The sequence below is a fragment of the Falco rusticolus genome, chromosome 1, assembly GCF_015220075.1.
Source record: "Falco rusticolus isolate bFalRus1 chromosome 1, bFalRus1.pri, whole genome shotgun sequence".
NCBI lineage: Eukaryota > Metazoa > Chordata > Aves > Falconiformes > Falconidae > Falco > Falco rusticolus.
In genome coordinates, this window is record NC_051187.1 from 4,489,636 (window position 1) to 4,517,569 (window position 27,934).

The 27,934-nt window shown below is 43.2% G+C and overlaps 2 protein-coding genes across 8 annotated transcripts in view; one reads left to right on the forward strand and one right to left on the reverse strand.

Moving 5' to 3' along the window:
• The first annotated feature begins 48 nt into the window (after nucleotides 1-48).
• On the forward strand, nucleotides 49-6,796 carry C1H17orf75 (chromosome 1 C17orf75 homolog). Of its 2 annotated transcripts, XM_037405983.1 has the most exons (10): nucleotides 49-420; nucleotides 687-779; nucleotides 1,415-1,540; nucleotides 1,959-2,096; nucleotides 2,282-2,339; nucleotides 2,998-3,117; nucleotides 3,730-3,794; nucleotides 3,915-4,051; nucleotides 4,594-4,697; nucleotides 5,304-6,796. In XM_037405983.1, exons 1-10 carry the CDS (start codon nucleotides 287-289, stop codon nucleotides 5,511-5,513), a joined length of 1,185 nt encoding a protein of 394 aa, XP_037261880.1. In that variant the 5' UTR covers nucleotides 49-286; the 3' UTR covers nucleotides 5,514-6,796. The 2 variants fall into 2 exon arrangements, with proteins under 2 accessions (XP_037261880.1, XP_037261889.1); XM_037405992.1 differs by lacking the exon at nucleotides 687-779.
• Nucleotides 5,667-27,934, reverse strand: part of RHBDL3 (rhomboid like 3) — a 74,369-nt gene continuing 52,101 nt past the window's right edge. For all 6 annotated transcript variants that reach the window (XM_037405950.1, XM_037405942.1, XM_037405937.1 and 3 more), the window contains 6 exons: nucleotides 27,701-27,925; nucleotides 26,836-26,984; nucleotides 21,599-21,711; nucleotides 18,814-18,914; nucleotides 15,788-15,848; nucleotides 5,667-15,063 (listed from right to left, as the gene is read on the reverse strand). In XM_037405950.1, the coding sequence (XP_037261847.1) occupies nucleotides 14,792-15,063; nucleotides 15,788-15,848; nucleotides 18,814-18,914; nucleotides 21,599-21,711; nucleotides 26,836-26,984; nucleotides 27,701-27,925 (921 nt within the window). In that variant the 3' untranslated portion in view covers nucleotides 5,667-14,791. The remainder of the gene's footprint in view (nucleotides 15,064-15,787; nucleotides 15,849-18,813; nucleotides 18,915-21,598; nucleotides 21,712-26,835; nucleotides 26,985-27,700; nucleotides 27,926-27,934) is intronic.

The following is a 27,934-nucleotide window of genomic DNA, read 5'->3' on the forward strand; positions in this document are numbered from 1 at the left end:
CGCCCCGGCGCGGTGCGTGCGGCTGCGCCCCGGCTGCGGACGCGGCCTGCTGGCAGTGCCCGGCGCGGCTCGGGCCCCTGAGCGCGGCCCCGTCGCCCCGCTCGCCTCCCCGGGGCCGGGCAGCGGGCGCGGCCCGCCCACGCCGGCGGCTGCACCCAGCGGGGGCCGGGGAGGAGCTGCCGCTGCGCCCGCCCTGCCCTGCCCTGCCGCGGGGCGGGGGCAGCGCCGGGTCCGGGGCGGCGGGGGCGAGGCGAGGCCGTGGCGGCGGCGGGGAGCGGGCGGCGCGATGCTGCCGGCGCTGCCGGACGGCGACGAGCGGGAGCTGGAGAGCAGTGAGGAGGGCGGCGGCGCGGGCGAGGAGCGGCGGCCGGAGCGGCACGGCAGCACCTACCACAGCCTGTACAGCTACCGGAGCTGCAGGTGAGCGGGCCGCCAGCCGGGGCCGGGGCCGGCCGGGGGGTGCGCGCCCTTTCCAGGCCTGGCCAGTTCCCAGATGCTGGAATTCGCTTTATTCCCCGCCCCCCCCCCCCCCCCCCCCCCCCCCCGAGAGTTTTTTCCTCCCATAACGTCCCGATTCCCAGCTCCTGCTTTAAAACGGTTAAGGCCATATACCTTTCCCTGCTGCGGTCCCCTCCCTGTGCTGTGTGCTGAGACTGGAACGGGTGATGCCAGGGCCTGACTTTCAGGTGCTGGCAGCAGGCGGGGGGCAGCGCGGGTGGCAGCGCCGATGGCAGCCCCGGCAGCGCGGGGGCAGAGACACCCTCCGGCGAAGACTTCAGGTAAAGCCAACCTGCGGGACAGCATCATTGCCCTTACCACCTCGCTTTAAAGTCTTTACCATATTGCTGTTAGGTGAACAGTAAGCAAGTATATTGAAGCCCCTTCAAAGCAGAAACCTCCATGAAAGCATGCTGAAGTCCCTCGGGTGCTTCTCCTGGAATACCTAGGGGATGGACACAACTACAGAGCTCAAATAATGTCTTAAACTACCATCTGTGAATTAAACTGTTTTCTTTGCTACTTAACATTCCTGTATTGACTTAAGTCTTCATGTAGATAGTAGGTAAATCAATTTTATTAAACAATTTTAAATGGACATTTTCCCACAAGCTCTGTAATGGAGTTGTGGTTCTGTATTACAATTGGGGAAACACAGGAACAGAGAGGGGCAGTGACTGGTTCGTAACTGCTGAGAAGTTCAGCATCAGCTGACACCGCAGCTCCAGGCGTTGGTCTGGCAGGCAAACCACGGAGTGCATTTCTGATGGGCCAGTAGTCGCAGAGCAACTTAGTTGTAGGCCAGAGAAGGATCCTAGTGGGCCCCCATCTAGAAGCAGGTGGTTCTGTGCTTGTTCAAAGAAACAAAACAGTAACACTTAACTTTTTGCTAACTATTTATTCTTGTTTTTGAAAGCCTCTCCTTGCTGGACACTAACTTGCCATCTGAAGCAGAGACTGAGTTGCGCAGTTTTATCGCTAAGCGTCTTACTAAAGGAGCCCTGTTCGAAGGAATGGGGAATGTAGTGTCAGTGGGACTGAGGTAAATTTTTAAAATTATTTGTGAATGAGAAACTGTAAGCAACATTGGCAGCATTGCGTATCTTGCCATCTGCTGCTGCGCTTAGGTTTAATCCTGATTCCATGTTTTCAGCCTTATTGCTGCTGTTAGTAACAGCTTTATGCAGTGGCACTTTCCTCTTTCTAGGTAGTGTTGTGAAAAATACTGCAGTAAATAGTTTACTGTTTCAATATTTAAGATACTACATGCGTTTGTGTCTATTTCCTTTTAAACTACTGTGATCGTGCCATAGAGGAAAAAAGAAGGTCAAAGAGCTCTATATATGACCACAGGAGCCACCAGTGCTAGCCGGTGAAAGTTCTTTACAGAAACACGTGTGTCTGCTTTTTTCACTTACTTATTGTGATGTATCTTTAACAATATTTTTTTCTCTGCATAGCATACCAGAATATAAAGTTGGTTGTTATTACTGTCGTTTCCAACAAGAAAATCTAGAAATGGCAACACTGGAATCAGACATCAATGCTCCAGAATACGTGGTTTGTTTCTTAGGTGGCTCAGAGAAAGGTCTGGAACTATATCCTTACCTTTAATTTTCTTTATCTGTGTGGAGATGGAGATGATGTAAAAATTATGTTTCCTGCTTGAAATCAGCTCGTTTGTACACACTTTCCAGTAACTGAAAACGCTGGTAACAGCCATATACTGAAAGGGAAAAATGCAGGTCTTAACTGACGCAACTTATTTTCCTTAAGAAGATACTTTCAGACTTGAGCTGGACAAATACATTCGAAGTCTGAAGATAAACCTTGATTTGGAGGTAAGGCCTAACTTCTTTAAGTGGTGAAAATCACTATTTATGCAAATTAGTTACTAAGACAATCTGGAAGATTTAGTCTATAGAGACATTAGGTGTTTTAAGTACCAGTGTGAAACACTGTGAGAGAGGTGATTTACTGTGGTGACAGTGAATGTCTAAAGTGCTATCAATGATAGAAGTCAAAAGAGAAAAAAAAGGGGAGGCACAGGGACGGGACTTTCTTGTGCCAGTCATAAATCTGTTAAAGGTTACTTGCCATTGGATTCAGAGAGGAGAATGACTAATGAAAAGTAATGGTCTCCAGGAGAGTTATCAACGTCCACATAGATTCTTACCACTTCTGAATATTAAGGAAAGATTTTTCGTGGTTTTCTTGTCACAGTTTTTCTAATGGAAGCTATGTGGTTTGAGTCTCCTCATCCTGTCTGCTGTTGCATGGTCTTTGCTCAGTATACACCATAATATTACAGTTCTGTTCTTAAAAAATGAAGCCCTTCATTGCTGATAAAGCATGGCTTTAAATGTCAAATTCATCATCATAGTTCACCGTGGTGGCTTTGACATCCAAATATCTTAGGCTGAATAGATTATTAATAGGCTTCTATTTGCATAGAAATGTAATTTGTAGTTAAAGTTTTATTGTTTCAACTTGTTACAGCAAAACCCCTGGGAGACCTACGTTAACCCCTACTTGCGAAGCTGGTTTGAGAATGCTATATGCCCTATTCAGAGAGTGGTACAGCTCTTCCAGGAGAAACTTGCCTTCTTGTTACATGCTGTAAGTGTATTTCAAACTGCATAACTAAAAAAGTTTCAGAAGGCGTCTCAGCGATTCCAACATGTTTAAAATGTTTGATGTTTGCTTTCCCAGCAAGGAGTAAATGAAGAACAACTTTTCTTAATCCAGGGCAAGTAGTTTTCCCCTGCTCTATTGCTAAGGAAGCCTGTTGCAATTTCTTCTATCAATTTTTATAATTAACTAATTTTAAATTACGTAGTAGTGTCCAAGTTGAAATTAGAATGAAGAAATTAGAAACAGCATGAGAAAGCTGTCCCTGCTAAAATTTCTCTGAACCAAAAGGGATGTTACATTGCCTATGTGCCTCATGTAATTCACTGGAAACAGGAAAGAAATTAATCCTAGCTCTAGTCCCTGAGTTTGAGGAGGCTTTGGATGGAATTGCTAAGAGAGTATAACTGCTATATTTCTTCTGAGCACAAAGCCAGCTGTGATGACTATAATGTGGAGTATTCCCTTAGCTTCTGCTCTTTCTCTGAAAAGAACAATTTTTTAAGTACCACATTATGCATTTATTGCTAGTAACTGCAGTATAGCAACAGAATAGCAAAGTTGTATCAGCTTTTTCCTTCTTTTTTTGTTTGTTTTAAGGCTTTGAGTTATACTCCTGTAGAAGTTAAAAACGCAGATGAAAGAACAGAAAAAGACATCAGCAGGTAAAAATACTTTGAGACCAAGGAACCTGTGAGTAACGGCTTTTTTGTATGACAGCCTCCTGTTCTTGCTGTTCAGGAATTGTAAAGAAGCAAGCAGTTCACAAGGGCTTTTTGTGTCAGGTTTCTGGCAGCTGCCAGCCTCCAAGGACTTGTTCAGGAAGGCACAATGACCTCCTTGTGTATTGCCATGACTGAAGAACAGCACAAGTCAATGATTATAGACTGTAGTGGACCTCAGCCTCAGTTGCATAATGCAGGTGAGATTACAGCTGTGAATACTTCTTCCTGTTACTTGTATCCATCAAGTGCCGAGCTGTGGACACCAGAGGTAGCTGAGGATGTTCAGAAGCCCAAAAGTTCATGCCTAGGAAGTTTGGATTCTACCTGGAAACTAGAACAGCTGTTTTCCTATGAGGCAGCAGAGTAGTTTGTTTCACCAGACATGCTGGAACTGTGGTTTGAAAATTGTGATAATAAAATCCACAGTGCATTTAGGTTGCACACCATGAAACTAGCAACTCGTATGCCTCAGGGAAGCTGCAAAATGCTGTGGGTTTTTTTCCCCCGTGTATTTTTAACAAATGGAATTCAACAATCAGGACAGAATTTCACGTAATCACTGTAGCTGTGTTTCCCTTTCTTTTCCACATTTATTTCTTTTTTTCTTAAGACTTACATCCTGGCCCAAGTATGCTATTATCAGTTGTTATGTGAGGGGGTTTAAACCAGGTGAGTGCAGCTATATGTTTATGTTGAGCTCATTTACCTTTTCTCATCTCTTCTCTGTGTTCCTGAACAGCAAGCAACAGATTCTGTGAGGACTGGATGCAAGCTTTTGTGAATGGTGCTGAAGGTGGAAATCCATTTCTCTTCCGGCAGATTTTGGAAAACTTTAAATTGAAGGTACGTGTTCGTATATGTTAAAGAGAAGCAAAATAACGAGGGAGCAAATACTCTTTTTGCAGCAAGGAAAAGTTTTAGGTTATTTATGACGTCTGAATATCATCAACTTTGATCATCAAATCAAAAATGAAAATAAAAAAATGAAGTTTAAGTTGAGAACTGGCTTACTGTAGTTGACAAGACCAGAATGTAAAGTAGTGTAGAAGTTGCTTTAGTGAGTGCTTCAAAGGCAGTTTCTCATATTTAAAATAAAGCACACTTTTTTTCTTAAAACACTGTAAATTTGAGCTGCGCACACACAATATCGTGATTGGTAACATTCAGTAGTTAACAGTTCTTAGGTGGTCTGTCGTAATAGGAGAACTCTTGCTTCAAATTTGGACGTACCAAGTTGTGGTATCCACACATTTTGCATTGTTACAGCAGCACTGGTAATATGCATCAAAGACAGTACTCAATTCTTACATCACGCTTGAGTAGTAATGTAAAATCCCTGCAGGGAATGCTTCTGCTTCTCCTACTATTCTTCCTTCACTTTTTTTCCACTTGATAGAACATTTTCTGTCCATGTAGAAGGATAAGGAAACGCTGTTACTCTTTTCCCAGGCTATACAAGACATTAACAACCTGAAGAGGTATATCCGCCAGGCTGAAATGAACCACTATGCCTTGTTCAAGTGTTACATGTTTTTAAAGAACTGTGGCAGTGGAGACATCCTTTTGAAGATTGTTAAAGTAGAACATGCAGAAATGCCAGAAGCCAGAAACGTAGTGACCGTCCTTGAGGAATTCATGAGAGAAACATCAGTGGCTTAAAATTATCTTAATTTTTCTGTACTCATTTGAGAGTGTTGTATAAATCATTAATTTCTTCTGTGCAGCTTAGTTTCACTATGGCAGGATTTTTAATTTATATTTAAAAGTATTACCTAAGTCAAGCCTGAGTTGCAGTTTCATCTGCCTTTTCTCTTTTAGACAAAGCAGTGTGAGCCTTTTTAATGCGTAAATATCAGATCATACAAACTCCTGCATAATTTTCAGTGCTTAGCAGGTTCTCAAAATGACTTGTTCCTTTTCTGAGGAAATCATGCCACTTGGTTTTTACAGTCATTGCACACAAAAACCCCCAACCACCAGATCCCTTACCTGGCAAGCATTTCAGTGTTTTAAGTATTTTAAATATCTTTACAATGATTATGTCTAATCATTAAGGTATGGTTACTTTTGTTTTAATATATAAAGAAGCACAAACATGTGGATAAATCATAGTAAATGAATTAATCATATTTGTTTATATAAGAGAACATAGATAACAAGCCTGTAGCTAGTTTCCACATTCTACTTTCAAACTGGCAGTTTGTTCTGCTGTTATTAGATAAAACAAGTTGTTAATCGGTATGAAACAGAATGGCCTTAAGACTGAACAGTTTTGGGAATCAGTTTGTATGTATGTATGTACGTACACTGGACAGATGTGGTAAATTCCCAGGCTATTTGATGAACCCCCTTCTTGATTAGTTTGCATTGTGATCAAGACCTTCTTTGTATGTTCCTGGTACCCATTTTGCATAACTGTAAATAATCATCTGGTTTTCAGTCATGGAGAATTAAACCTGGAAGTTTTACAGATTAAATACTAACTTTAAATTAATAGAAACTTCTTCAGAAATTGAAGTAAACTAAGTTCCCAAGTTAATTATTCAGGCTTTAAAACATTTCCTTATATTTCAGCAATGAGTTCTTACCCATATCATAAGACATTTAGACAGCAGAATACTTGAAGAAAATCTTTGGCTACAGCTGGAATCAAAACTTACGAGCCTCTGATTGACCCTTAAAGGAGGACTATTTCTGTAAACCTGATACAAGCAAAACTCCCTGTTGCTTTCCTTTACGGCAGAGAGTGTTTGAATGCCGAACTCTGGGTGTGTTAGAACAACTCTTCCTGAAACACTAACAGCGTCTTACTAATGCAGTTAATTTGACTGACTGTTCTGCCAGCGCTCTGTACTGTGATGATAAAAGTTGAGTGCTTTCCTGTGACACCACTGTGTTGAACCTATAATAAGGTTTACAATAAAACACATTCAAGTCTGTAATAGTGTGCCTACATTAAATTACAAATAAGTGTTGTCCTCAATGTCTCCTGTTTAAAATCCTTTATTCACACAACACAGGGGAGCTGCTAGTGTAATGTGCAGGAAGTGTCACGTTGACACCCAAGGTGACATGTAACATATACGGGCAGGTCAGAGAAGAAAATAAAAGTAATCTGAAAGAAAACCCTCTATTTTCTCATTTTCAGGAGCTCTAAGGAGTAACAACACTTTCCTTCAGGATATTCATGAGTGAGCAAAGCGGCACCACTCAATTAAACATGTCACCCTATGTCACTCTTCTACATTTTTAACAAAGTTAGAGCACTGATCGTTTAGTATTTTGCCTGATCAGGAGGCAGGGAATAGGTCAGTGCTCAAAAAAATAAACTAAAACAGAAGTTGGATGTGAAGAAGAGGTAGCTGTGATCCTGTAGGAGCATAGGAAGTCATCCCGCTAACCTGGCGTGTTCCTTGTTCCCGCACCTAGGCAGGAGTTGGGCTGGGTGTTCTGTGCGCTGGCCTCAATACATGCAGAATAGGTCAGTCCCAGGCACAGCAGTGCCGGTGGTGATAAACTTCCTGAGATGCAACTGCAGTTGTTTTGCGCAGTCTTCATCCCTGGAAGTTTTTAAGAATAAACTGGCTGAAGCACTGAACAGCGCGCATTACCCCTTAGCTAAGGGTGGACTAGAGATCTGAGGTCCCTCATAACCTGAATTATCCTATTATCCTGTGACCTGTACTACACTTCAACTAAGATTCTTGTTTTGTTTGCTAGGTAAGTTATCATAAATCACTCTTCAAAATCTGGTATTTTTAACCTTAACTGTAAAACTCTGCTTAGTCTTGTTAGGGCTTCTCCTCTCCAAGGTAACGCGTTGTTCGGTATCAGTCCTGCTGAATTTGTACTGTTACACCTGCACAGCTTCAGTCACAGCTGCTTCTGGTGAAAGTTCCTTTTCCTGAATTTTCCCACCACCGAAGGATGGCTGGCATTATAAAAAACATGATTTCTTACTTTCTGCAGCCTCTGTTTTAACATCATCTCATTTCTGCTGGCTTTGCAGTGACTTTGCCACTCAGTTTCCTAACTATTAAGATGCTGACAAGTACACACACACACACACACACACACACTGCAATATACCCTGGTAGTTCATTAATTTCCAGGTTTTACTGGCGTCTTCCCATTATAAATTCTATTTTTAAAAACAAAACTAAAGGAAATTAAACAAAAGCATAATAAATAATGCAGAAGCAGCTGTTTAACTACACGAATGCCTGGAGAGTATTAGACACGACTTCCTCCAGTCATCAGCTATTTAATGCTCAGGATGAAGCATACAAAAGGTCAGAAGATGCTGAGATGTGCACTTAATTTGCAAACCTGGAAGATTTTTACTGTAGTTTTAAGGGTCTGATTTAAAAACCTTCAGGGGGAAAAAAGCAAACAGCAAACCGAAACAACAAACAAAACTCCCCAAACCCAACCAACATACAATCCCCCAGGCCTATGTTAAGAATGCAAGTTTAGATTAACTGCTACAGACCTGCAGTCTGAAAGATCAGGGTCTAGTTGTGCTTTGGGGGTTCCCCCTGTCTTTACCCCCAAGAGAAGTGGCATATAAGCCACTAAAGAGAAACTAGTATTTCTCTTTCTGACACTTATGAGCAATGCTTACTATACAGAATATGATCGGAGTTACAGGAATAAAGTTATAATGAGTTTCATGAGTTTGTGTGATCAAGGCTGCCAGCTTTTGGCTCCTTCTCTGTGAGAGATATGCTGCAAGTGGCAGTATTTCTGTCCTTCAGTTTGCCTTTCTAAAATTATTTTACCCAGCAAGAAAAATGTATGGTGCTAGCAGACAGTAACACTGCCTGTATAACACTGACAAAAAACGACAAAACCCACCTTACCTTCTTGCTGGAAGTCCTCAGCTAGTGAATGAAGAGATTTAAGTGTCTCTAAAAGCTCAGTTAAGTGCAGAAAACAAGCAAGAGCCAAGTCCCACATATGGCAGCAGTGATCTGCTTCCCCTTAGGAGTAACATCTGACAGGAACTGCTGCTAGTTACATCTTCATTTCTTTTAAGTTACGCTTTAACCCGTTGTTGCCCAACAAAACCACAAAGATATTTTTCAGAATAAGCCTCCCCCTTCCACATTGATGGAAGGAGTTTTATTTTAGTTATCTCAAAATAACTAAATCAGTTGGAGGTTTGCTGCAGAACTTCCTGGATATGTTGTTCCCGCTACTGATTCAAGAGGCAAGAATGTATTTCCTCCGAAATGTTAAGACATTCGGTAGAGACTGATGTTAAAAAAGAACAACCCTCCACTCCAATAACAAATTGTAAATGCTCTAATGATGTACTCGGCCATCAGCTTCCCCACAGTTCTGAGGTCATTATTGCACTAAAGCGTCAGTCATCAAATGGTGGGACAAGACCTGTATTTCAATACAAGTCCCAACCCGATTCTGCATCCCTGTTATATCTCATGGAGAAATAAAGCAGCAGTTCACTCTCCCCTTTATCTTTCAGATAGACACTTTTAGAAAGACATAAAAATGAGTTATCAATGCCACTATTAAAAGATTACACTGCAGAGCTCAAAAGCAATTGCTCTTATGTTAAGTACTCTGTTAACTGTAGACAAACTTACAAAACTGTCTTTGGAAGTTTTTTCTTGGTTGTTTTTTGGCATACGATGTAGAACAGCTCAATTTATTTAAAAAAAAAAAAAAGAGAGAGAGAGAAAAACACCAACAAAAAATTTAATGGATTCTGCGCTCAAATAATATTGTTACAACAAAAATATACAGAATATACACAATACAAAAATATTTGGAAATGTACCATAGCATCTTACCTTGCAAATATCATTTTGTTTTACTAGCCCTTAACGGGAAAGTATCATTTGTTCAGGATTTTAAGGCAGAAAATTACATTGTTTAGTGCTTAGTGTTTAACACTTGGATGTGTTGTTAGCATTAGTAGTATAAGCAAAAGAAAAGCTGCATAAATCTAGCTTTATTTGCAAACTAAACAGACACTGTGGGGGAGTCAGGAGACAGTCACTGACTAACGTATCTATTAAGCTCACTGGAAATTAAGGTACTTTTGCTACTTAAATCAGGCCTAGGGGATATTTTGTGCTCTGTGTTGTAAAGTACCCTGAAACATAGATTTTCTGTACTACTACTACTACTGGCATTTCAGAAATACCTCATTAGAAAGCTTTTTCCAATTAAAAACCAAAGATTAATGGTGACATTAAAAATACATTTACCTTTAAACAAGCATGGCTTCTGTCTTATGCGTGATTCTTTCTTTATAATGCTGCAAATGCACTGTTTTCCTTTATAACCAGCTCTCAGCATCAGTGATTGCGGAAGGAGTTTTTGAGTTGTATCACAGAGCACTGCAGAGCAGCCACTACTATAAAAGAAACAGACAGCAGCAATATTCAAAGAGGCTAAAACCCCAGAGGTGCTGGCCTTTCTTCTCTAGATCCCAGTTTACCTCCAGAGGTTGCTGGTGTTGAACTGCATCCATATTCTCCAGTTCCACTTCGAGCAAAGCCAGTGGATGGGGGTTCCAAAGCAGCTGAGCTGAGCTTGAGCCTATGTAAACAGAAAGACTCCGAGCTCTTTACTCACTGAAGTATGTGTGAAAGTCCTACCCACGATCCTGTGAGATTAAATATTGGCACAAACCAGCAGCTGCCTTCTGAGGTCAGCAGATAGCGGTTATTTTAGTACCAGCTCTGAATGTGTCAGATTCCATCCTTCACACCCCAGTTCAAATTGAAACTATCTAATATGATTTAAAACACATGGGCAGTATAATCCATCAGAAGGAGCAAGGTCTTGGGATACAGTATCCCTGAGCTTTATTTCTAATCCAGCAACCCTCAGACAATGAGGCCTCCCCCTTCCCCATTGATAAAATACTTCCTACTGCTAAAGGAGCGAGTAGTCAAGAACCACAACACGCCACGTAAGTGCTAAGATTCCTCATCAACTGATGGGGGAAAAGTGACATGAGATGTTGTCTTAAGAACTCAGCAAAAGTAAATCCAACAGCATTTTTATGACTCCTCTACACCTCACTCGGAGACTGTTTCTGGTAACCTCCTCTCCCATCACTCCATTACAACCCTCCCCCTCCTCCTTCCTATATTATTACCGATGTGTGTAAAATTAATCTCTACAGGTCTCCAAGCATCTAAGAATAAAAGGTGCAGTTTGCAAGCCCCATGGGCTTTGATCTACCTGGTCTCCCCCTCCTCCTTCCTCCCCGTGGCTGGCTGAGCCACTTCTCCCATCTCTCCTCCAGGACGAGGGATCAGCAAGAGGCTTGGAGCCGGACCCCACCTCTGCTATCACTGCGCTGCCCGCAGTGTCCCTGAAGGAGCTCTACCACCAGTACCTCAGGCTTCCCCAGTCTGCATTACTGCTCCCTAAGCCATACTCACTGGACCAGTGCTGCAATATACTTACTAAGCCCAGCATAGAAATGGCTTTTTTCCTCCCAGGTGTTGTGTCCTCACTCAAGGACACAACCATGAAATAACTTCCTCTAATGTGCACTGTTCAAATCTGTACATTGGTAACACTCCTTGCCTTTTGCTCTAGCACTGCACATCCATGAGGTTCAATAGATTCACATTTTACCCAACTGATGTAAAATCCTGGCAGCAGCTGAAAAAAACACAAAATAATTACCAAAACCGTCCCTCAGTGGACAATTCCTCTCAGGAACACATTGCTGACTGTGACAAGTTGGAACCACAAATGAGCAGGATGGAGAATATTACATCTCCTACATAAGCCAGCAGCTTCAGGACATCTGGAGGTAAAAGAAAAGCCTGGTTGCTACTTAGCTCTATGGTGCTGCAGCACTCTGGCACTCCTGGGTACACTAGAAAGCATAACTAGATTTCCTGATACTCTGTAAAAACATAACAAGTTTTCACAGTGTAATTTTAGTGATTAAAAAAAATAATTATAAAAGCTTAAGCACTTTGTGCTGCTCCTGACTCCATGAGCTGACAGATTCTTAGCAGACAACAGGCTCTGTGTACAGCCTGCTCTATGCAAAGGGAGAGATTTCAGCTCTGATGAGCAGGAACATGAGAGAGTTTAATTTCTTCACCCACAATAAAACTAGTACTGCTTTTATGGGGCCTTTCTGATCCCCAGGGCTTCCTCTGGACTTGCTCAGACAGGGCATGGGGACACAATGAAAGTCAGAAAGATGAACAATGTGTAAAAGAACAACTCATAAGCTCAACCTCAGAGCTGTTTTCAACCAGTTCATGTAAACTATGTTCAACTATGGAAGAGTGCCTGGACTACTCTGTTCAGCTCCCTTCTGCTCCTGAACAGAGGCAAAAGATATGTTGCCCAGGGTCAGGCTGATGAAGAAACTGGTGACCCTTGAACTTGTAGCTTGCTGCTTCACCCCAGAGCACACCACTGACAGGCACCTCTCCTGAGGAGAAACTGATGGGCATTAAGTAGCTTTCAGTTGAGAAATCAAAAAATAAAATGCAATATATACTATCCCATGTTAAATTATAGGCAAAATAATCTGGGCTTTGTTGCGATTGAAATTTTCTACCAAAATATTCCAAGTTTTCCTAAAACTTCAGGGGAACTCCCATTTCTGCTCACCTCTGTTTTAAAGGCATCTGTAATCAGAAAGGCTTAGCAATAGTTGAGGAAAGGAATGTCCTCCTTACATGTTAACCATGCTTCTGTCAGTGTTTTCCCAGCTCCCTGCTCTCCTGCTTGCCTGCTGCTCCCCAGGGAGATGATCTCCACAGCTACGAAACTCACTGGACCAGCACCTGAAAGGATGCATATAAATTCTCATGACTGCTTTGATTAGGACCCAAAGTGCAGAGGTAAAATGGCACAGGGAACCCATCCCCTTCTCCAAAATGAACAGCACTCTGACCTTTATCCCTTCCTCTTGTCCCTTGACCCGAGGGCCCATGAGCACTATACTAGCCATGCAGAACAAGGAGGGTGCAGTTGCCCTCAGAGATCCCATCCCTGTGCACAAAGGTGGCAAAAATTGTTTCTTTTGCAGGTAAGGCTTATTCTAGGCTGTAGAAACATTTATTTTCTCCCCCACTCCCCTTCCCCTAGGCAACAGGAGTTTTACTAGTGCATAGCAGTAGTTCTGCTCTGGGAGCAGAACTTCACCGTTCCACACCAGAGAGATTTTTCCCCTAAGAGGCAAAGAAGGGGGCAGCTGATAAGCACTTGCGAATGTCCCCTCTAGAAAGACAGACTCCTACTAGTTTGTGGTATCATCTGGCAGCACCAATTACACAGCTGAGAGAATAAAGCCTACAATACAGAGACATTTTGCTACAGAGCAAACACAACTGCTACAGTGCCTGTGAGATGTGCTGTGGAAGGCTGTGGTGGCTGGTGCCTGGGCACCAGTATGCAAATAGAAAAAAGGAAGAGAGCAGCTAATCTGTAAGAGACTCCTAGGGCTGCTTTATCCAGGCCATCAAACTAGGTGGGTAAAGGGGAGAGAAAAGGAGGGCATCCACATTCCTGAACTGTAGTTTGGCACCTCTCTAAAGTGAGAGGCAAAATAACATAAGCACCTTACAGAGAAGAGTACCTATAAGCACTGCTTGTGCTACAGAAGTTCTACTCTGGTCCCCAGGTCCACACAGACAACTGTATGGACTGTACTACAATTTACAGATTGCTGAACCCTGGACTTGGCCAATGCTAAAGAAAAAGGCATCATTGCAACTAACTGTTGCTTGGAGCCCCTGAACATCCACTGCCTCTGGAAGAGGCATCCTTGAATTAGCAGACACTTTAAAACCAGTTTTATCAAGTTTCACAATGATCACTGTAACACAGTAACACTCTTTCCACTTCAATGGAAAAACAGTGCTACATACAACCTGATTTAACTCCACTGACTTCAGTGGACAGATTTGGCCCCAAATGTACTGTATGGCTGTAAAGACTAGATAGTACTACCCCTATGCTGCTACAGGTGATCCTGGTCCTACTTTTCTAGTAAGAACCTGCTGGAAGAGTTGACAACCTTGCTAGGAGCTCATTGCAGGCCAGGTGTTAGATCAATGTGGCCAGAAATCGAGTAAGAAGAAAACAGCACCTGATTGTCAGCTGATAAACACAGTTAACACTTGCCCTCCTTTTCTCCATCCCTCCAAAAAGAAAGCCCAGCCACAATCTCTAGCCACAGCAGGCTTGAGGGGTGTGTGTAGATTAATTAAAATCAAGTGAAACATGCACAGTAAGAGTCACCTCTGGCTGGGTGTCCACAACGCTCTAAGATTCCCAAGGTTTATAGTGCAAAACATTTGACCTGTAAGTTGAAGACCAGTCTCCATCACTTTGGGTGATCAAGTTCTGCTGATTGCTTTGAAAGGTGCATAAGACAGGTTTCACTGTAGGCTAAAATATCTTAGGAACCATTCAAGTAATTAAACAGTGGCACTGGTATGGCTGAACAGTCAGGTGTGTCCATAGAAACCAAACCCAAGCTGCCTGTTGAGTACCATGCGAGTCTCTAATTAGTAAATATCTGCTCTTTTTCCCTTTCAGTGTTCAGTAACATTGAGGACATTTGTTCAACAACTGGCATAATTCCAGCACTGACCTGGAAATATAAATATTTCATATAAAATATTGATGTGTGCTAACAAACCAAGTGATAAGTGCCCAGGTACAAGCTGCCCAGTGGGAGCCCTGGCAGTGGCGAAACTGCAGGGTCCAGGCCAGCCAGTATTACAGTACCTGCTAGATTTGTGAACAAACTGATCAGCCCATTCTTTCATGAGATCTCTAAGCATCTCCTCCAGCATACACTTTTGTTCAAAGGAATCATCCTCCCCTAAGTTAAATATAAAAATAGATCCTCCATCTTCATTCGTTTAACATAGCTGACCGACTTCCACTCTTGCGTTTTCTGTCCTGTGTTTTCAAGGAGGGGGAGGTAGCTTTAGATCCAACAGGCTGTAGGCAAAAATGTTCCAGAAGATGGCAAACAAGACAAAAATGACATAAATAGAAAGGAAGATCCACCATAAAGTCTGATCTTGGAGTCTCTGCTCATAGTTCCTCAGGATGATGACACCAAGGGTGATTCCAACCATCACCCCTCCAAGGTGAGCCATGAAGCTGGGGTGTGGGCATGGTGGGTAAGCAGAGGGGTGAAATCGCAGCCACACAGCTCTTCCAAATTCAAAGCTCACTGGAACAAAGAAGGAAAAGTAAATTAATTACCTAGGTCTACCCCTTCTTAAGTCCATCTTGCAGGCAGCGCTGCATCCCTGAAAAAATCGAGAGGGAAAAACTGCCTTGTATGGTGAGCACAGGGAAGCTGGGAAGCTGCGGCTATGTGAGGGTTGTGGTGCACAGACATGAGGTGAGGTCTTCACAGTGGTTGGTAAGTGGTCTAGTTCATGGGAGTGTAGGTAGATGGGGGAATATTCTACCAAAATTTATACCAAACCCATAAAATAAAAATAAATTTTTAAAAAAGCGTTACACTTTGAAGACAATTGTCTGTGATAAATACATGGCTTAGTTTCCTTTATCACACCACCCTAGGGATATGGCTGGAAGATAATTCATTAATATGTGTATAAAACCATTGCCATCCCAGATAGGAATTGCTCTGGGAAACCTACGTATTATCATTACAGAAGCACTGCTTGTTTGTGAATTCAAAGACATTTAAGTCACAGATCTTCACAAACGCCACAAGCTACAGATGCTGGCTAACAACAAATCACCATTTACAAATGCCTGCGTTGAAAGCCAAAATCTGCATTTGACAGCAATGTGGTGTCTGCTGCCAGAAGGTCCAGCTGCAAGTTCCTACCAAACCTGCTGCAAAGTCAAAACTCTCTGAATCAGCACAAACTCTTATGAAAAGGACAAACAAAACAGGATTGTGTGTGCATCATACTTACTACAGATCAAGGCAACAGCCATGCGCAGCAGTTTGAATTGGCACTTCATTCCTGACCAGTTCTGGAAAAAGAGACAAGAAAAACAAAGTGATGCTGCATGCAAACCTGGAGGGATTTTAGATTCAGGTCTATGCTGGAAGAGCATCAAGGACAACCATTCCTTGCAACAAGCCCCTTTCGTTGCCTTTGCCACCTGGCTGCGAACGCTCCACTCACCACACCAAACCCAGATCTGTCAATCCCAGAGGACATAACCATAAAGGACATATTGCAGACATGTTCAAGTTACAGACTTGCCTGGCAGTCTTACTGACTTTCCTTGCCTGAGCCCCAGCTGGTGTGGTGTGGTCCTTGGCTGGCCTTGCCATCCTCCGTTCTTCAGATAGACTAATTTGTAACATGTTAGTATGATGTTTCACCTCAAATTCTGACTTCTGAAAATATGTGAATTTACCTACCCTGCAAAACCCTGTTGTATTAGGCCACATCAAACAGAAGTATCTTAACTAGTACCTAGCATTCAACACAAGCAGCATTCTGGTTAACATCACAGAGCTCATCATGGTTCACTTGGAGGCCAAACACTGTCACCTGTCAGGCAATTTTTCAGTGCATTCAAGCCCTACTGTGCTTTTCCAGCACTACTGCCTGTTACCTTGGGCTCCCTGAAATTCTGCAACTCAGAACTGCTTGGCAGAGCACACACAGATAATAAAGATCTCAATAAAAGCATACCAAGGAAACAGTGCGTAAGAAAGCCTGGATTTGGACTCCTCTGTCTTCAGGCTTGGTCATTAATCCATATAGTGGAATAAGAATCTCTGAATGATAGTCAGAAATCCTGGGAGAAATGTTTAAATTCCTCCTTTTCCACTTGCACAAAATTTCCAAGCAGAAAAAGAGATCATGTTCTGGGGAACTCAGATGTATGACAACATTATTATTAGGTGACTAAATGAAATTTTGCCTGTTGAAAGCAGTATAAGATACCAAGCTAGCCAAGTGTCTTGTGAAGAACTCCCTGTTCATCACACTGAAGTAATAAAAAAATGCTTGTAAACTCTTCAACCTATCTTTAATGGCACCCAGTATCTTTCCAGCCTGCTGAAGAAATATTCTGCAATACATATTACATATACTCAAGTTATATGTGGGATCTGTCTGTAAATCCCTTCTGTGACTGCAAAAATGCAATCTCTACACAATAAGCAACTCATTTTCTCTCTCCACAGAGACACCTAACCCAGTCAGAAGGCTCTGAACTTGATTAATACTGTGCTGCTTCCTTCAGTTTTAATTTCTATGTAGCTGTTTTGAATTCCTCCCCTCACGCTTTTCCTTAGGGTGATGTGCTTTATTGCTTCCCCCTGTTGGTTATTTTATGTATTTATTTCCAATAGTATTTATTTGTACAAGCAGGAATGTTTTCACTTCCTCTGGACCCTCCCCACAACAGTCCCTCCTCTTCCCAGCACATTCAAAGCAGCTGTGCAAGACTCTGTGCTTTACCAGCAAACAGCCAACATGTCTTTCAGCATGTGGAAGCATCACATCTAGATACTAATTGAGCAGAGAGAGAAGAGAGGGAAAGAAAAGGAAAAAACCTCCACCAGAATGGAAAAGGTAGTAATTTCAGACAAGAAGAGAGACAGCAGATATTGGAGAAATATAGATGCTAAGAGCAATGAGTAGTAAAATGTTTTAAGAAGTCTGGGAGGGTAACTGATGAAGACACTCCACACACATCTGCCAGAGCCTCTTCCTTTTCTAAAGCAAACCAAAATTTCCTCCAGTGTCCCCCTCTGACCCTGTGAATCCCTGTGTGAAGAAACCCTGTGTCTGCATTACCACCCTGCAAGACAGAGGAAACTCTCTCCTGCTTCTGTTGGCCCAACGGCAGGGAACACAAATCATACTGAAAGTGACTGTATACAGGGAGGCATTTTCCCATATATACACCTATATATACCACATACACCCTGTGGTATAGAGGTAGCCCCTTTATTCCCTATCTCTCTGCCAGCCATTCAACTGTCTTAACTTAGACAACAGCCCCCAGCTCATTCATGCTCCAAAAAGCTTGAAGACAGCAAAGGAGACCTATTCTGCTCAGGAAATCACTCGCTTTCCCTGCTTCCACCTGCTATAAAGGCTGCCTGGAGCAGCACCATGTCGCAGCCCGCTGACTTCACTGCATACAAGCGTAAATAAAAGGTTTTCTTTTAGGCTGGAAACCACACACGTAGGTTTCCCAGCACCCATTTAACAGACCTTCTGTCTCTACTGCAGCTGACCTGCATTATCTTCCCACTCATACCCAGGGGAGGACACATTACCATCATTTTTATGGTTACTCTGCTCTGATATTGCTGGTACAGGACGGACATGCAACCCCGTACCACCTCGCTCAGCAAAGCCATTTTTGCCAGCTTAGCAGTCACATAGGCAGATATGCGGGGCTTTGCCACCACCTAGCTGAGGACCTTGGATGAGCTCCCGTTTCCAGGTCTTAGAGGAATGACAATGCTGGTATTTACTGACTGACCTTCCTAAAGTACTTCATTAGGTGAAAAGGCAAAAAGATCATCACTGGTATGCCCAGGGCTCAGCTTCAGTCTGGGTTTTACAAATGGTGATAAGGAATATTCTGCACACAAATGCACAAAATACTAAATTTCCTTAGGTACCCACTAACATTACATAGCACAGACAGACAGAAACACTCTGCAACTTCTGCCAAGCCAGTCAGCTCCTTGTTTTCCAAACATTTGTCAGCCTGTGCAAGGAGAGCTGATAGCACAGAGTACTGATAAATCTTGGATTACCAGCATCTTTGGCTTGCCACTCATCAGGGTACCAAGCCACCAACTGCAGTGTCACATTTCCATTCCAGGACCGCACCACTGAGACGAGACTCAACTGGGGCAAACTCTGAATGGCCAACAGTTGAGCCGGGCCCTATTTCCAATCCCGTTGGGCCACCAGACCTGGCTCATTTCCAAAGAGGTTAGACTCTGGGTACTCACCATGACTATATTGGCCAAGTGAGCTGAGACAAGAGCATACACGCCTCCAGAGGAGCCCACCACAGGTGCAGTCATATCAGCTACTGACACTGCCAAGGACCCTGGGAGAGAGAACAAGGGTTTGTGACAATTGCCAGCCAAATAAACACCCTCTTTCCTACCCTACTTCCCTGCTACTGCCTGTTTTGTGCTAATTGCTGCAGGTCAGTAATATACAAAGGGAAGCCGGGGCCAGGGGTGGGGGGTATTGATTTGTGAAGCTAACTCAGTCCTGTAGAACTGCCAAGACAGAGACTGATCGATTCTTCTGCACCTAACTTTAAAAGCAGCCAAGCAAGGCAGCAATGTATCCTCAAACCTATGCTGCAAAAAGGCACTTACACCCTGATTAAAATAACAAGGAAGCAGGAGACAAATGTCTGTGTCTTGTTCCTCACCTGAAGATAAAATGGAAGTAGCTCCCATGCTGGCAAGACAAATATTTGCACATTGAGAAGGAACTGGGGACTTGTAACTTAGCACAGGCCTCCGATCAAAGCACAGCCTGTTATAAAACTTCCAAGTAATACTAGCTAAAAATAACCTGGATGGAGGCAGTAAACACAAGATAGCAAAATGACAGGTCAATCACATAAAAGCACCACTAATAACAATACATCCAAACAGACACTGCTTCTCCTTATCCCAGATGGAGGCTTGGATCTTCTCAAAGCTTCTTTCATTGCAAACTTTAGGAGGAATTTAAGAGAGAGACAAAGGCAGACTTGGTGTCACAAGGCAGGGATAATGACAATCTTTGTGACCAGTGTGAATTGGAAAAAGACCCATGGCAAATCTTGAGAGCGACCTCAGTAATGCAGAATGTAACAAACTTCTTTGCTAATTGCTCAGCTTCTGGTCAAGAAAGTGCAAGGTTCCACCAGCCAGCTCTGCTGGCAGCTCCCTCCTTCACTGTATGGCCCTGAGACTTCTCAGACCTTAAACGCTGCCATTACGGAAAAAGTTAATGAGAAGTTAAGAAAGAAGCAATGAGCACTTGCAGTTAAGTCCCCAGACACTGCACAGAGTCTTTCAATCTCGGCCTCAACATGCTTTCTTAGTAAAGCCAGACAAATGAAGAAAAAAACTTCATAAAAATAGGGAGTGGCCATTGCAGCCCGTGTCTACGTTTTACTGTTTATTCCTGATTTAGGAGCTGTGTTATCTTTATATTGCCAGATCCTCAACATAAGTATGCCTCTTCCTCTCTCTCCTGGCACATGTCAAAGAATAAAGTATGCTTAATAATTGGCTAACAATTCAAACAGGTAAAGGTATCATGGGATGCTTTTCTGTGTGGGGCTGTCTGATCACATTTGTAGTTCCATCCTGCATTAAGAAGGGAAGTTTTCCCTTTCCATTTGGCACTGTCTTCCACAATTTATATGTCGTAAAGTGTGAAAGGCAAGCCTATGAGGATTTGGCAGCTTCTCTGAGAAAAAAATGGGATCATCTGTGTAGCAAAAATGAACCAATAGTGTTAGGTGGGCTAGTAAGCCTCACTCAGGCGCTGGCTACAAGCCTCCAGAGCTCTGGCATTCAGCCCAGCCCAACACCCAGTAAAACCTGCCTCTGGCCCTGCAGACCCTGCCGGCAAGGCCATGGCCACAGGACTGTGAGGCAGCCAGCAACCTGCAGTGCTTGCCTAGGCTCAACTGCAGCAGATTCAACGGTCACTTGCTTCGCTTACCTGGCACAGATGTGCTGCTGTGTGTATTTACACATATATAAATGAAGCCCTAGGGTTCGGTAGATGGATCTACGCAGAAAAACTTATGTTTGGAAAGTTGCAGACTGGGGACCTCTTTAGTTAGTGTTTATTAAAATAACAGGCAAGGGACAGTGGAGCTTGTCTGCTAACTCCCTTCTCTGCATTAAATAGCGTGATGTTTGTACCGTGCCTAGTCCTGTGTCCTAGTCCCATTATTCTTTCCACAGCCTCTCTCCCGGAACGTAGGATTTATTAGCACCCATTTTACAAAAGCTTTTGCTGCTCATTACAGAAAAAATAAAATTATGTAGCTGGGAAAAAAATCCACTACCACAAATCTTGATCTAAGACAGTCAGTCATTGTCTGAGTTCCACTGTGAAGCTCTTAGCTGTTCTCACACTCTCCTCCTGTTTTAATTAGATGTTGATCTATTGTCAGCTAACTTCCATCACCTCCAAACTGCTGGAAATGCCAAACATAAATAAAAGCAATACAGCATAAACTAAAAATCAACCAAACCCCATGACTTTATGATTAAATTAATTTCCAGATTTTTCTGTGCACTGTTCACAACTTACAACCAAGTACTTCTTGCTTACTCAGGCTGTTGAAAGCAGACAGCACAGGACAAATGCAGTAAGAACTGGCACAGGACCTGGGGAAAAAAAATCCCCAACACTCTTCGTGCAGGGATGCCTGTGATGCCACCTTTCCTCTAAGTCTCTGTGAGACACAATAGGAAAGGAACAGCATGACCTCCACATTCAGAAAGACCATCTAAAGAAAGGCTATTTTAAAGTAACAGGTTCTTGGTGCTTTTTTAGCAGGTCTCCAAAACACAGAGCCCATGGCTAGTTAAAAATGTCAAGCTGTAGCATATTTCCCACTTCTAGCCTCCAAAAGAATTTCAACACACAGATCAGTGACTGCTCTTCTCCTACACCCAAATATCACAAAACATTTCTCCTACACAAGTCAGCAACAGACCATTTTCAGATGCTTCTCCATCTGGGGCATCCAAAGGCATCACCTACCTGCCACAACTCCAGCAACGTACACAAAGCTGATCCTCGCAGCTCCATGCACCATTTCCAGGGGAATCCCAACCAAGAGCTGAAGGACAACATTGAGTCCAAGGTGTTCTATCCTGCGGCAAGGAAAAACAACAGTTGTCCTCTTTTCTAACTCTTTGTCTCCCTTTTCTATGCTTGAGAGAGAGATATCTTGGAAAGGAAATCAAGCGGCACCTGCTTCGTAAAAGTAGATTGTAACACTGGGTTCAGGAACAATGGTTCCTGAAAAAATCAGACTGAGAGCTGTGATGTTTCTTCCCTCCTTGCTGCTTTTTCATTATCTTTTTCATATCACCCAGGTCCCTTCAGCCAAAGACCACATAGCATGTTTGGTTCTTAGTGAAACTTTTTTTTTTCTTTTTTCTTCTTTTTTTTTTTTTCTCTGTTTGTTTGTTTGAAGTTAAATGACTTGTCCAAAAAAGCAGCAAGATGGCAGCAGAGCCTGGAATAGAAGCTAGAACTTGACCTGCCTCTTTCCTCTCCCCTCCTAATGAAACAGCCTTTCCCTGCACATATTACACTGCCATGATGGGGAGAGGATATTAAATCAAGAGCACGGTAAGCCTAGCTGTCCCAAGAGAGCTGCCGTTTCCTTGTGACACGTAATGCCACTTCACTGTTTGTGCTATCTGACCCTCACCCTTTACACTATGCCTACTCCAATATGATCATAGAATCAGAGAATCACATAGGTTGGAAAAGACTTTTGAGATCAAGTCCCACCATAATAACAGCACTCCCAAGGCCACCACTGAACCATGTCCCTAAGCACCACATCTACGTGCATTTTAAATACCTCCAGGGTAGTGAATTCCACCATCTCCCTGGGCAGCCTGTTCCAATGCTTCACCACCCTTTCCATGAAGAAATTTTTCTTAATATCCAATCTAAACCTCCCTAGTGCAACTTGAGGCATTTCTTCTTGTCCTGTTGCTTGTTATCTGGGAGAAGTGACCGACCCCCACCTGTCTACAGCCTCCTTTCAGGTAGTTGAAGAGAGCAATAATGAGGTACCCCCTGAGCCTCCTTTTCTCCAGGCTAAACGCCCCCAGTTCCCTCAGCCGTTCCTCAGAAGACTTGTGCTCCAGACCCTTCCCCAGCTTTGCTGGCCTTTCTCTGAACACGCTCCAGCACCTCAACATCTTTCTTCTAGCAAGGGACCCAAAACTGAACACAGGATTTGAGATGCAGCCTCACCAGTGCCAAGTACAGAGGGATGATCGCTGCCCTGGTCCTGCTGGCCACGCTGTTTCAGATACAAGCCAGGATGCTACTGGCCTTCTTGGCCACCTGGGCACACTGCTGGCCCACGTTCAGCTGGCCATCAACCAGCACCCCCAGGTCCTTTTCCTCCAGGCAGCTGATCATGGTCAGAATGGGAAGCAGAGGGCATTTTTATCTCTGATTAGGTGCCTAGTGAGACACAAGGTGCATTCACTGAAGCTCTTTATTCACTGACCCTTGTTCCCATCAGTCAACAGCAAAACTCCTGAACACGATGGGAAAAGCTGGGCTGAGATTAGACTTGTAGAAAATCTTGCTGTTCACATTGTGCAGGACCACTTCCAACCTAGAGGCGGAGAGTGGGACAGCCAAGATGTACACATTTGATAAAGACTCCGCTGCAGCAGTTTTCTCCTACGCTCAATCAATAGTTTCAAACTCAGTTCTTTGTTGCTCTAATCAACAGTACTTAACAAAACCGTCTCACCACTTTTCAAAGCTTTATACAAATATTTACTCGTGCCTTTGCCATCTGCAGGATCTTCCAGTGAGGTAACAACAGCGCCAGGCCCCTGAACTGTGCTAGTGTCTGACATTTACCCTGGGGTCACAGGGCTGTGACCTTGCTGAATGGCAACTTCACACCGCACCCAGGGGTACACTGTTTTGTGCATGAAGAGCGCCTGAGTCTGCTTGAAAAGCAGGTGGACCTAAACCGCACAGCAGTACCCTTAACACAGAAGGCTAGCATCTTTTGGGGGAAAGCAGCTAATGCACTGAAAATCTACATCCTATTTTACAGAAAAAGGATTGCTTGCAGACAGACACTACCAATCTTTGGTTTATATGCATTTTCCCTGTTTTGGTCTTTGTGTTACCATAGCAATTTCCCATATACATCAGAGAAAAACACTGATGGTGAGATGCAGTAATGACAGAACAGTCTCACAAATAAGAATTTAAAGTTGGACCAGAAAAAACTGCTAGAAATGATACTGCAGGAAACAGTCCTTTCCAGATATCTTAATAGGTTTGTTTCCACTGAATTTCTCTCCAAGGATAAATTTCTCTCCTGTATGAGACGCTCAGCATGCAATTTGTCATCATGGGAAACCACTGCATGTAACTTGAGCGTTATTTTATTACCTTGCTCAAGACTTTTGAAGCCACTGGACATGGGCATATTTTTGTACTTGTTCTGATCCCGCACGTTCACAGAACTTTGGAACAACCAGCAATGGTCAAACCGAGATCACAGAAGAGTCAAAGCTTCCAAGTGCCCTTTTACAGAGGGGAGGAAAGCAGCTTTGGCTGGCACACAGTCAACGTCACGAGGCGGCACCTGACATTTTCACACAAAGCACTGGGTCTTATTTTTCAAAGGAAGCTTTTGTAAGAGCTCAGCAAAGTTTATCCTAGACTCTAAAGTGACTGCTCTGATTCACAGCTGTTCTTAAAAAGACTTTCCAGGAGCAATCCCATTCACTTCTCCTCCCCATCACGCTAAGAGCTTTGAAGGCTCCACAGTCAATAAGCACCCATAAAATACAATTAGCCTTTGCCAGTGCTGAATGCGTCATTCTTGAAATGACAATTTCATTGATTTATTAAAGACTTTCTCCTTCCCCGAGACCCAACAAATGGGACTGAGCGTCAATGCAAGTCATTAGTTATGGCAGTGTTGCAAATGCGTGGGCCCCAAATAATTAACGTCTGCTTTCCGTGAAAGCAGAAGGGCAGAATTTACAACTTTGCCTGCCTTTTCAGCCCTTGACAAAGCTTCCTCCATCAGGACCAACACACACTCCATGCATTTTTGGAATCTTTCTAGAGGCACAGCCAGCCAAGCCTTAGCAACTGCTGTCTTCTTGGACACCTTCCGGCTGTCACTTGCTCTTCAAAAAAACCGACTGAGCGCACTAAATTAAGGAGCAGTCCACATTACCATTTTAAAGTCTCAGCTGGAAGCAGGATAACAATAGATCCCATGGCATTGTGTTGGCCTCTCATTTGAAAATGAGAGGAGAATGATGGGCTTCCACTAACAAACCTTATTACCTTTCCAAGATTTATCTGTTCTCCTGATATGAAAAGAGCTTAACACTCAGAAGTTAGCAATAAAGAAACATTTAGCCAAACTCCAGATACTTCAGATAAATCATGGGGTTTATTGCTCCAGCGGGACTCTCCATTGTTTTGAAGGCTATGTAGCTAAAGAACCTGGAATCCATCACAAAAATGATGAGTCTCCTGCACACCACCTTCCCCACTGTTCATCCCTCTGAGCCAGCTGCGGATGTGAAATAAACCTGAGATATTTTTCAGCCAGCAAGTGTGAAGAATGCCAGAGTACTGCCTGCTACAGGAAAGGGTGACCTTGCACAGGTTAGGAAAGCATGTCACAGGTGATACAGGAAGATATTTAAAGGCTGCAAAAATTGTCCTTGTGCAGGTGCTTTTCTTCAAATGTATCCCAAAGCAATCTGTGGTTACGTAAGTGATAAGTAGAACACCACCACCATCAGAAGAAAAACCCACATAAAAATTAGCTAACAGTCAAAATCAAGTGTTTGTTCCTTTTACAAGCCCAGTTTCCCCCATGTCCTCAGTGATGGAAATTTCCAGTTCTCATTTTACGTAACTAGCTTCACATCTAAGCCCAATAGTCTCCATTTGCAGATTGAAACCTATATACAATGAACTTTTTGGAAGGATTTAGCACAGAGTACAGATGCTGCCATGTTCAGCAGTTTCATCTATAAATCTTTTCCTACTCTCCCCTTGGGTGGAGTCTGTTCTTCCCACAGTTTTTATCCAGATATCTGGGGCACATCTTGTGCTTAGGGGCAATCACACGCCAACTTATTCCACGGCAGAGAAGAGACGTCAGTGTATCTTCCATCAGAGATGTGGAAAAAGGAAAAGATCAACTTGATTTTTTTGGCCTTTCATAGAACATTGCCTGATGGTAATATAGGCTTTCTATTTAAGACAAAGGGTCTTTATCCAGTTTCAAACTATAAACTACTGCTAAAAAGCTGGTTGCTGTGATTTTTCAATGACAGAATTAAAGAAAATTGCAATTATCTGCCAGGAATGTGTGAAGATAATGATCTGAGAAACTACTCAGAGGGGGTAGAGTGCTTTGTACAGGGATGAACTTTCTTGTGACACTCACTCATCACCATGGCATCACAAACATCACACAATTAAGTCTCTTTGAGTCTTGGGGGGACTAGTACAGTTAAGCAGCACTGAGTTAGAATCCCCACGCCTTGTATTCTCTTCCCAAGTCTGCTACATACCTCCCATGGGATGAAGGAGGATTCATTTTACTGTGCACCTTCATTTTGCATTTTGCATTAGATGGACCATTCTCTGTCCATCTGGTCAGTCGAGATATTCAACTCTTCAGGAACACTGGTGTTTGTACAATGTGTACAAAATGGGAGTTCAATCTTGACTCAGGCTTCTAGGCATTATCTCAGTCCCTACAGAAGGGACAACGTTACTAAGTGATGACATACCATAGGCACAGGGAATTTAATTGACTTTTCCAACCTCAACTAGGAAGTCTAGCAAGAATACACCATGTAGCTTCTAAATACCAGTCTAGCATCTTTGCAGACTTGTTCTACCACTTGCACAGCTCCTCTAGAGGAGCATTGAGCTTTGATACAGTGAGTTTTAGGAAGCACACACTGGGAAGTGCACAATAAGAAGAAAGTGTGGTCCCAATACTGCTGGGGAGAAGAGCAGCGTCTTTTAAGATCCTTATGTTGCCTCCTCCCTTCAGAGAGCTGCGAAGGTTTCCCCCTCACTGACCAGAACTCCACAACATCTTCAGATTCTTACAAGCAATTTAGAATTGATTTTTAAAAGCTTACTTCTGAGCTAAATCTGTCACTTCATCCTCCTCCTTCTCTCTGGGGAACCTTAATTGGGGGGAATCTCCGCAGCTTGTAAGTACTCACCCTGCATGCATGAATATGTAGGTTAGGTACCTCCAAGCCTGAGCACGGAGCTGAGGATGGTAAAGCAATGTGTTCTTCAGGTATAAGGGGTGGCTGACTTGCAGCACAAACCTGTCTAATACCACTCCGTTGTAAAGAAAAAAGGCAACCTAGAAGAGCAGGGAGAGTCCTTGGTTAGCAATGCTTTCCCTCACTGAAAAGCACTTTGTAGCTCAAAGTCATGGAGAAAAAAAGAGTCAAATGTACAATAATTTTTCTTCCATTTGACAGCTTCACATAGCATTAAAGCTCCCTGTTTTGAGGAACCTGCAACACATTGGTATAAGTCTATATGCAGCTTTCTGTAACAGATCAGCCACTGAGTCAGAGGAACTCAGCACCCTACTGATAGTAAGTACCATATCATATCCTTCTCTGTGCTTATTTGAGCACATTACTCAGCAACTGTGCAAAGATCTCATTTGGGCAACAGATGAACAGGTCAGAATATTTAACCTTTTCCGTCCTTTTTCTCTCCACTCACAGAACAGAGGTAACCATATATGAATTTTTCTTCTAATTCCATTACTTGAATTACCCGTTTCCCTAGACCTGTCCAGATTTTCACTCCTCAAAAAGTTTTGCTAGTTTTCCAAATTCTGTAGTTTCATCTACAAATTGTATCAATGACTAATAACCATGCTTGGAGACAGACAGGATCACAGTCTCCACTTACACACAGACATACAGGTAAGCCAAAATCATTATCAGCTTCATGCTTGTCCTTGTTTGGGTCTAAAGGAGTCCCACTCTAGCCCTCGTTCACGTCCCAACAAAGCCTTTGGCAGGGTAAGGTGGGTTCCCAGAGAGAGGATAAGGTACTTGCCTCTACAATAGTGATGGTAATCATGAACCAGGGCGGAGGGCAGCAGGTATAGCTGTCGTAGTACCACTTGCGGTCTATCTCTCGTGGCAGGGTTTCATAGGCGACGTGCCGGATCAGCCTCTGCGAAAGGCTCAGCCCCGTTTCCTCCAGCAGCGCCTTGCTGCACAGCCTCCTGTTCCCCTGAAGGATGGCTTGGCGGAAACTATTTGACCTTTTGTTGCTCATCTGGGTAAA

What these genes read in the sequence shown, in the direction of transcription:
- C1H17orf75 (XM_037405983.1), top strand. Translation starts at nt 287, where the DNA reads ATGCTGCCGGCGCTGCCGGACGGCGACGAGCGGGAGCTGGAGAGCAGT. An exon ending in TCAGAGAAAGGTCTGGAACT is followed by an intron (nt 2,097 to 2,281) that starts ATATCCTTACCT and finishes TTAAGAAGATAC; the next exon opens with TTTCAGACTTGAGCTGGACA. An exon ending in TGGAAAACTTTAAATTGAAG is followed by an intron (nt 4,698 to 5,303) that starts GTACGTGTTCGT and finishes CTCTTTTCCCAG; the next exon opens with GCTATACAAGACATTAACAA.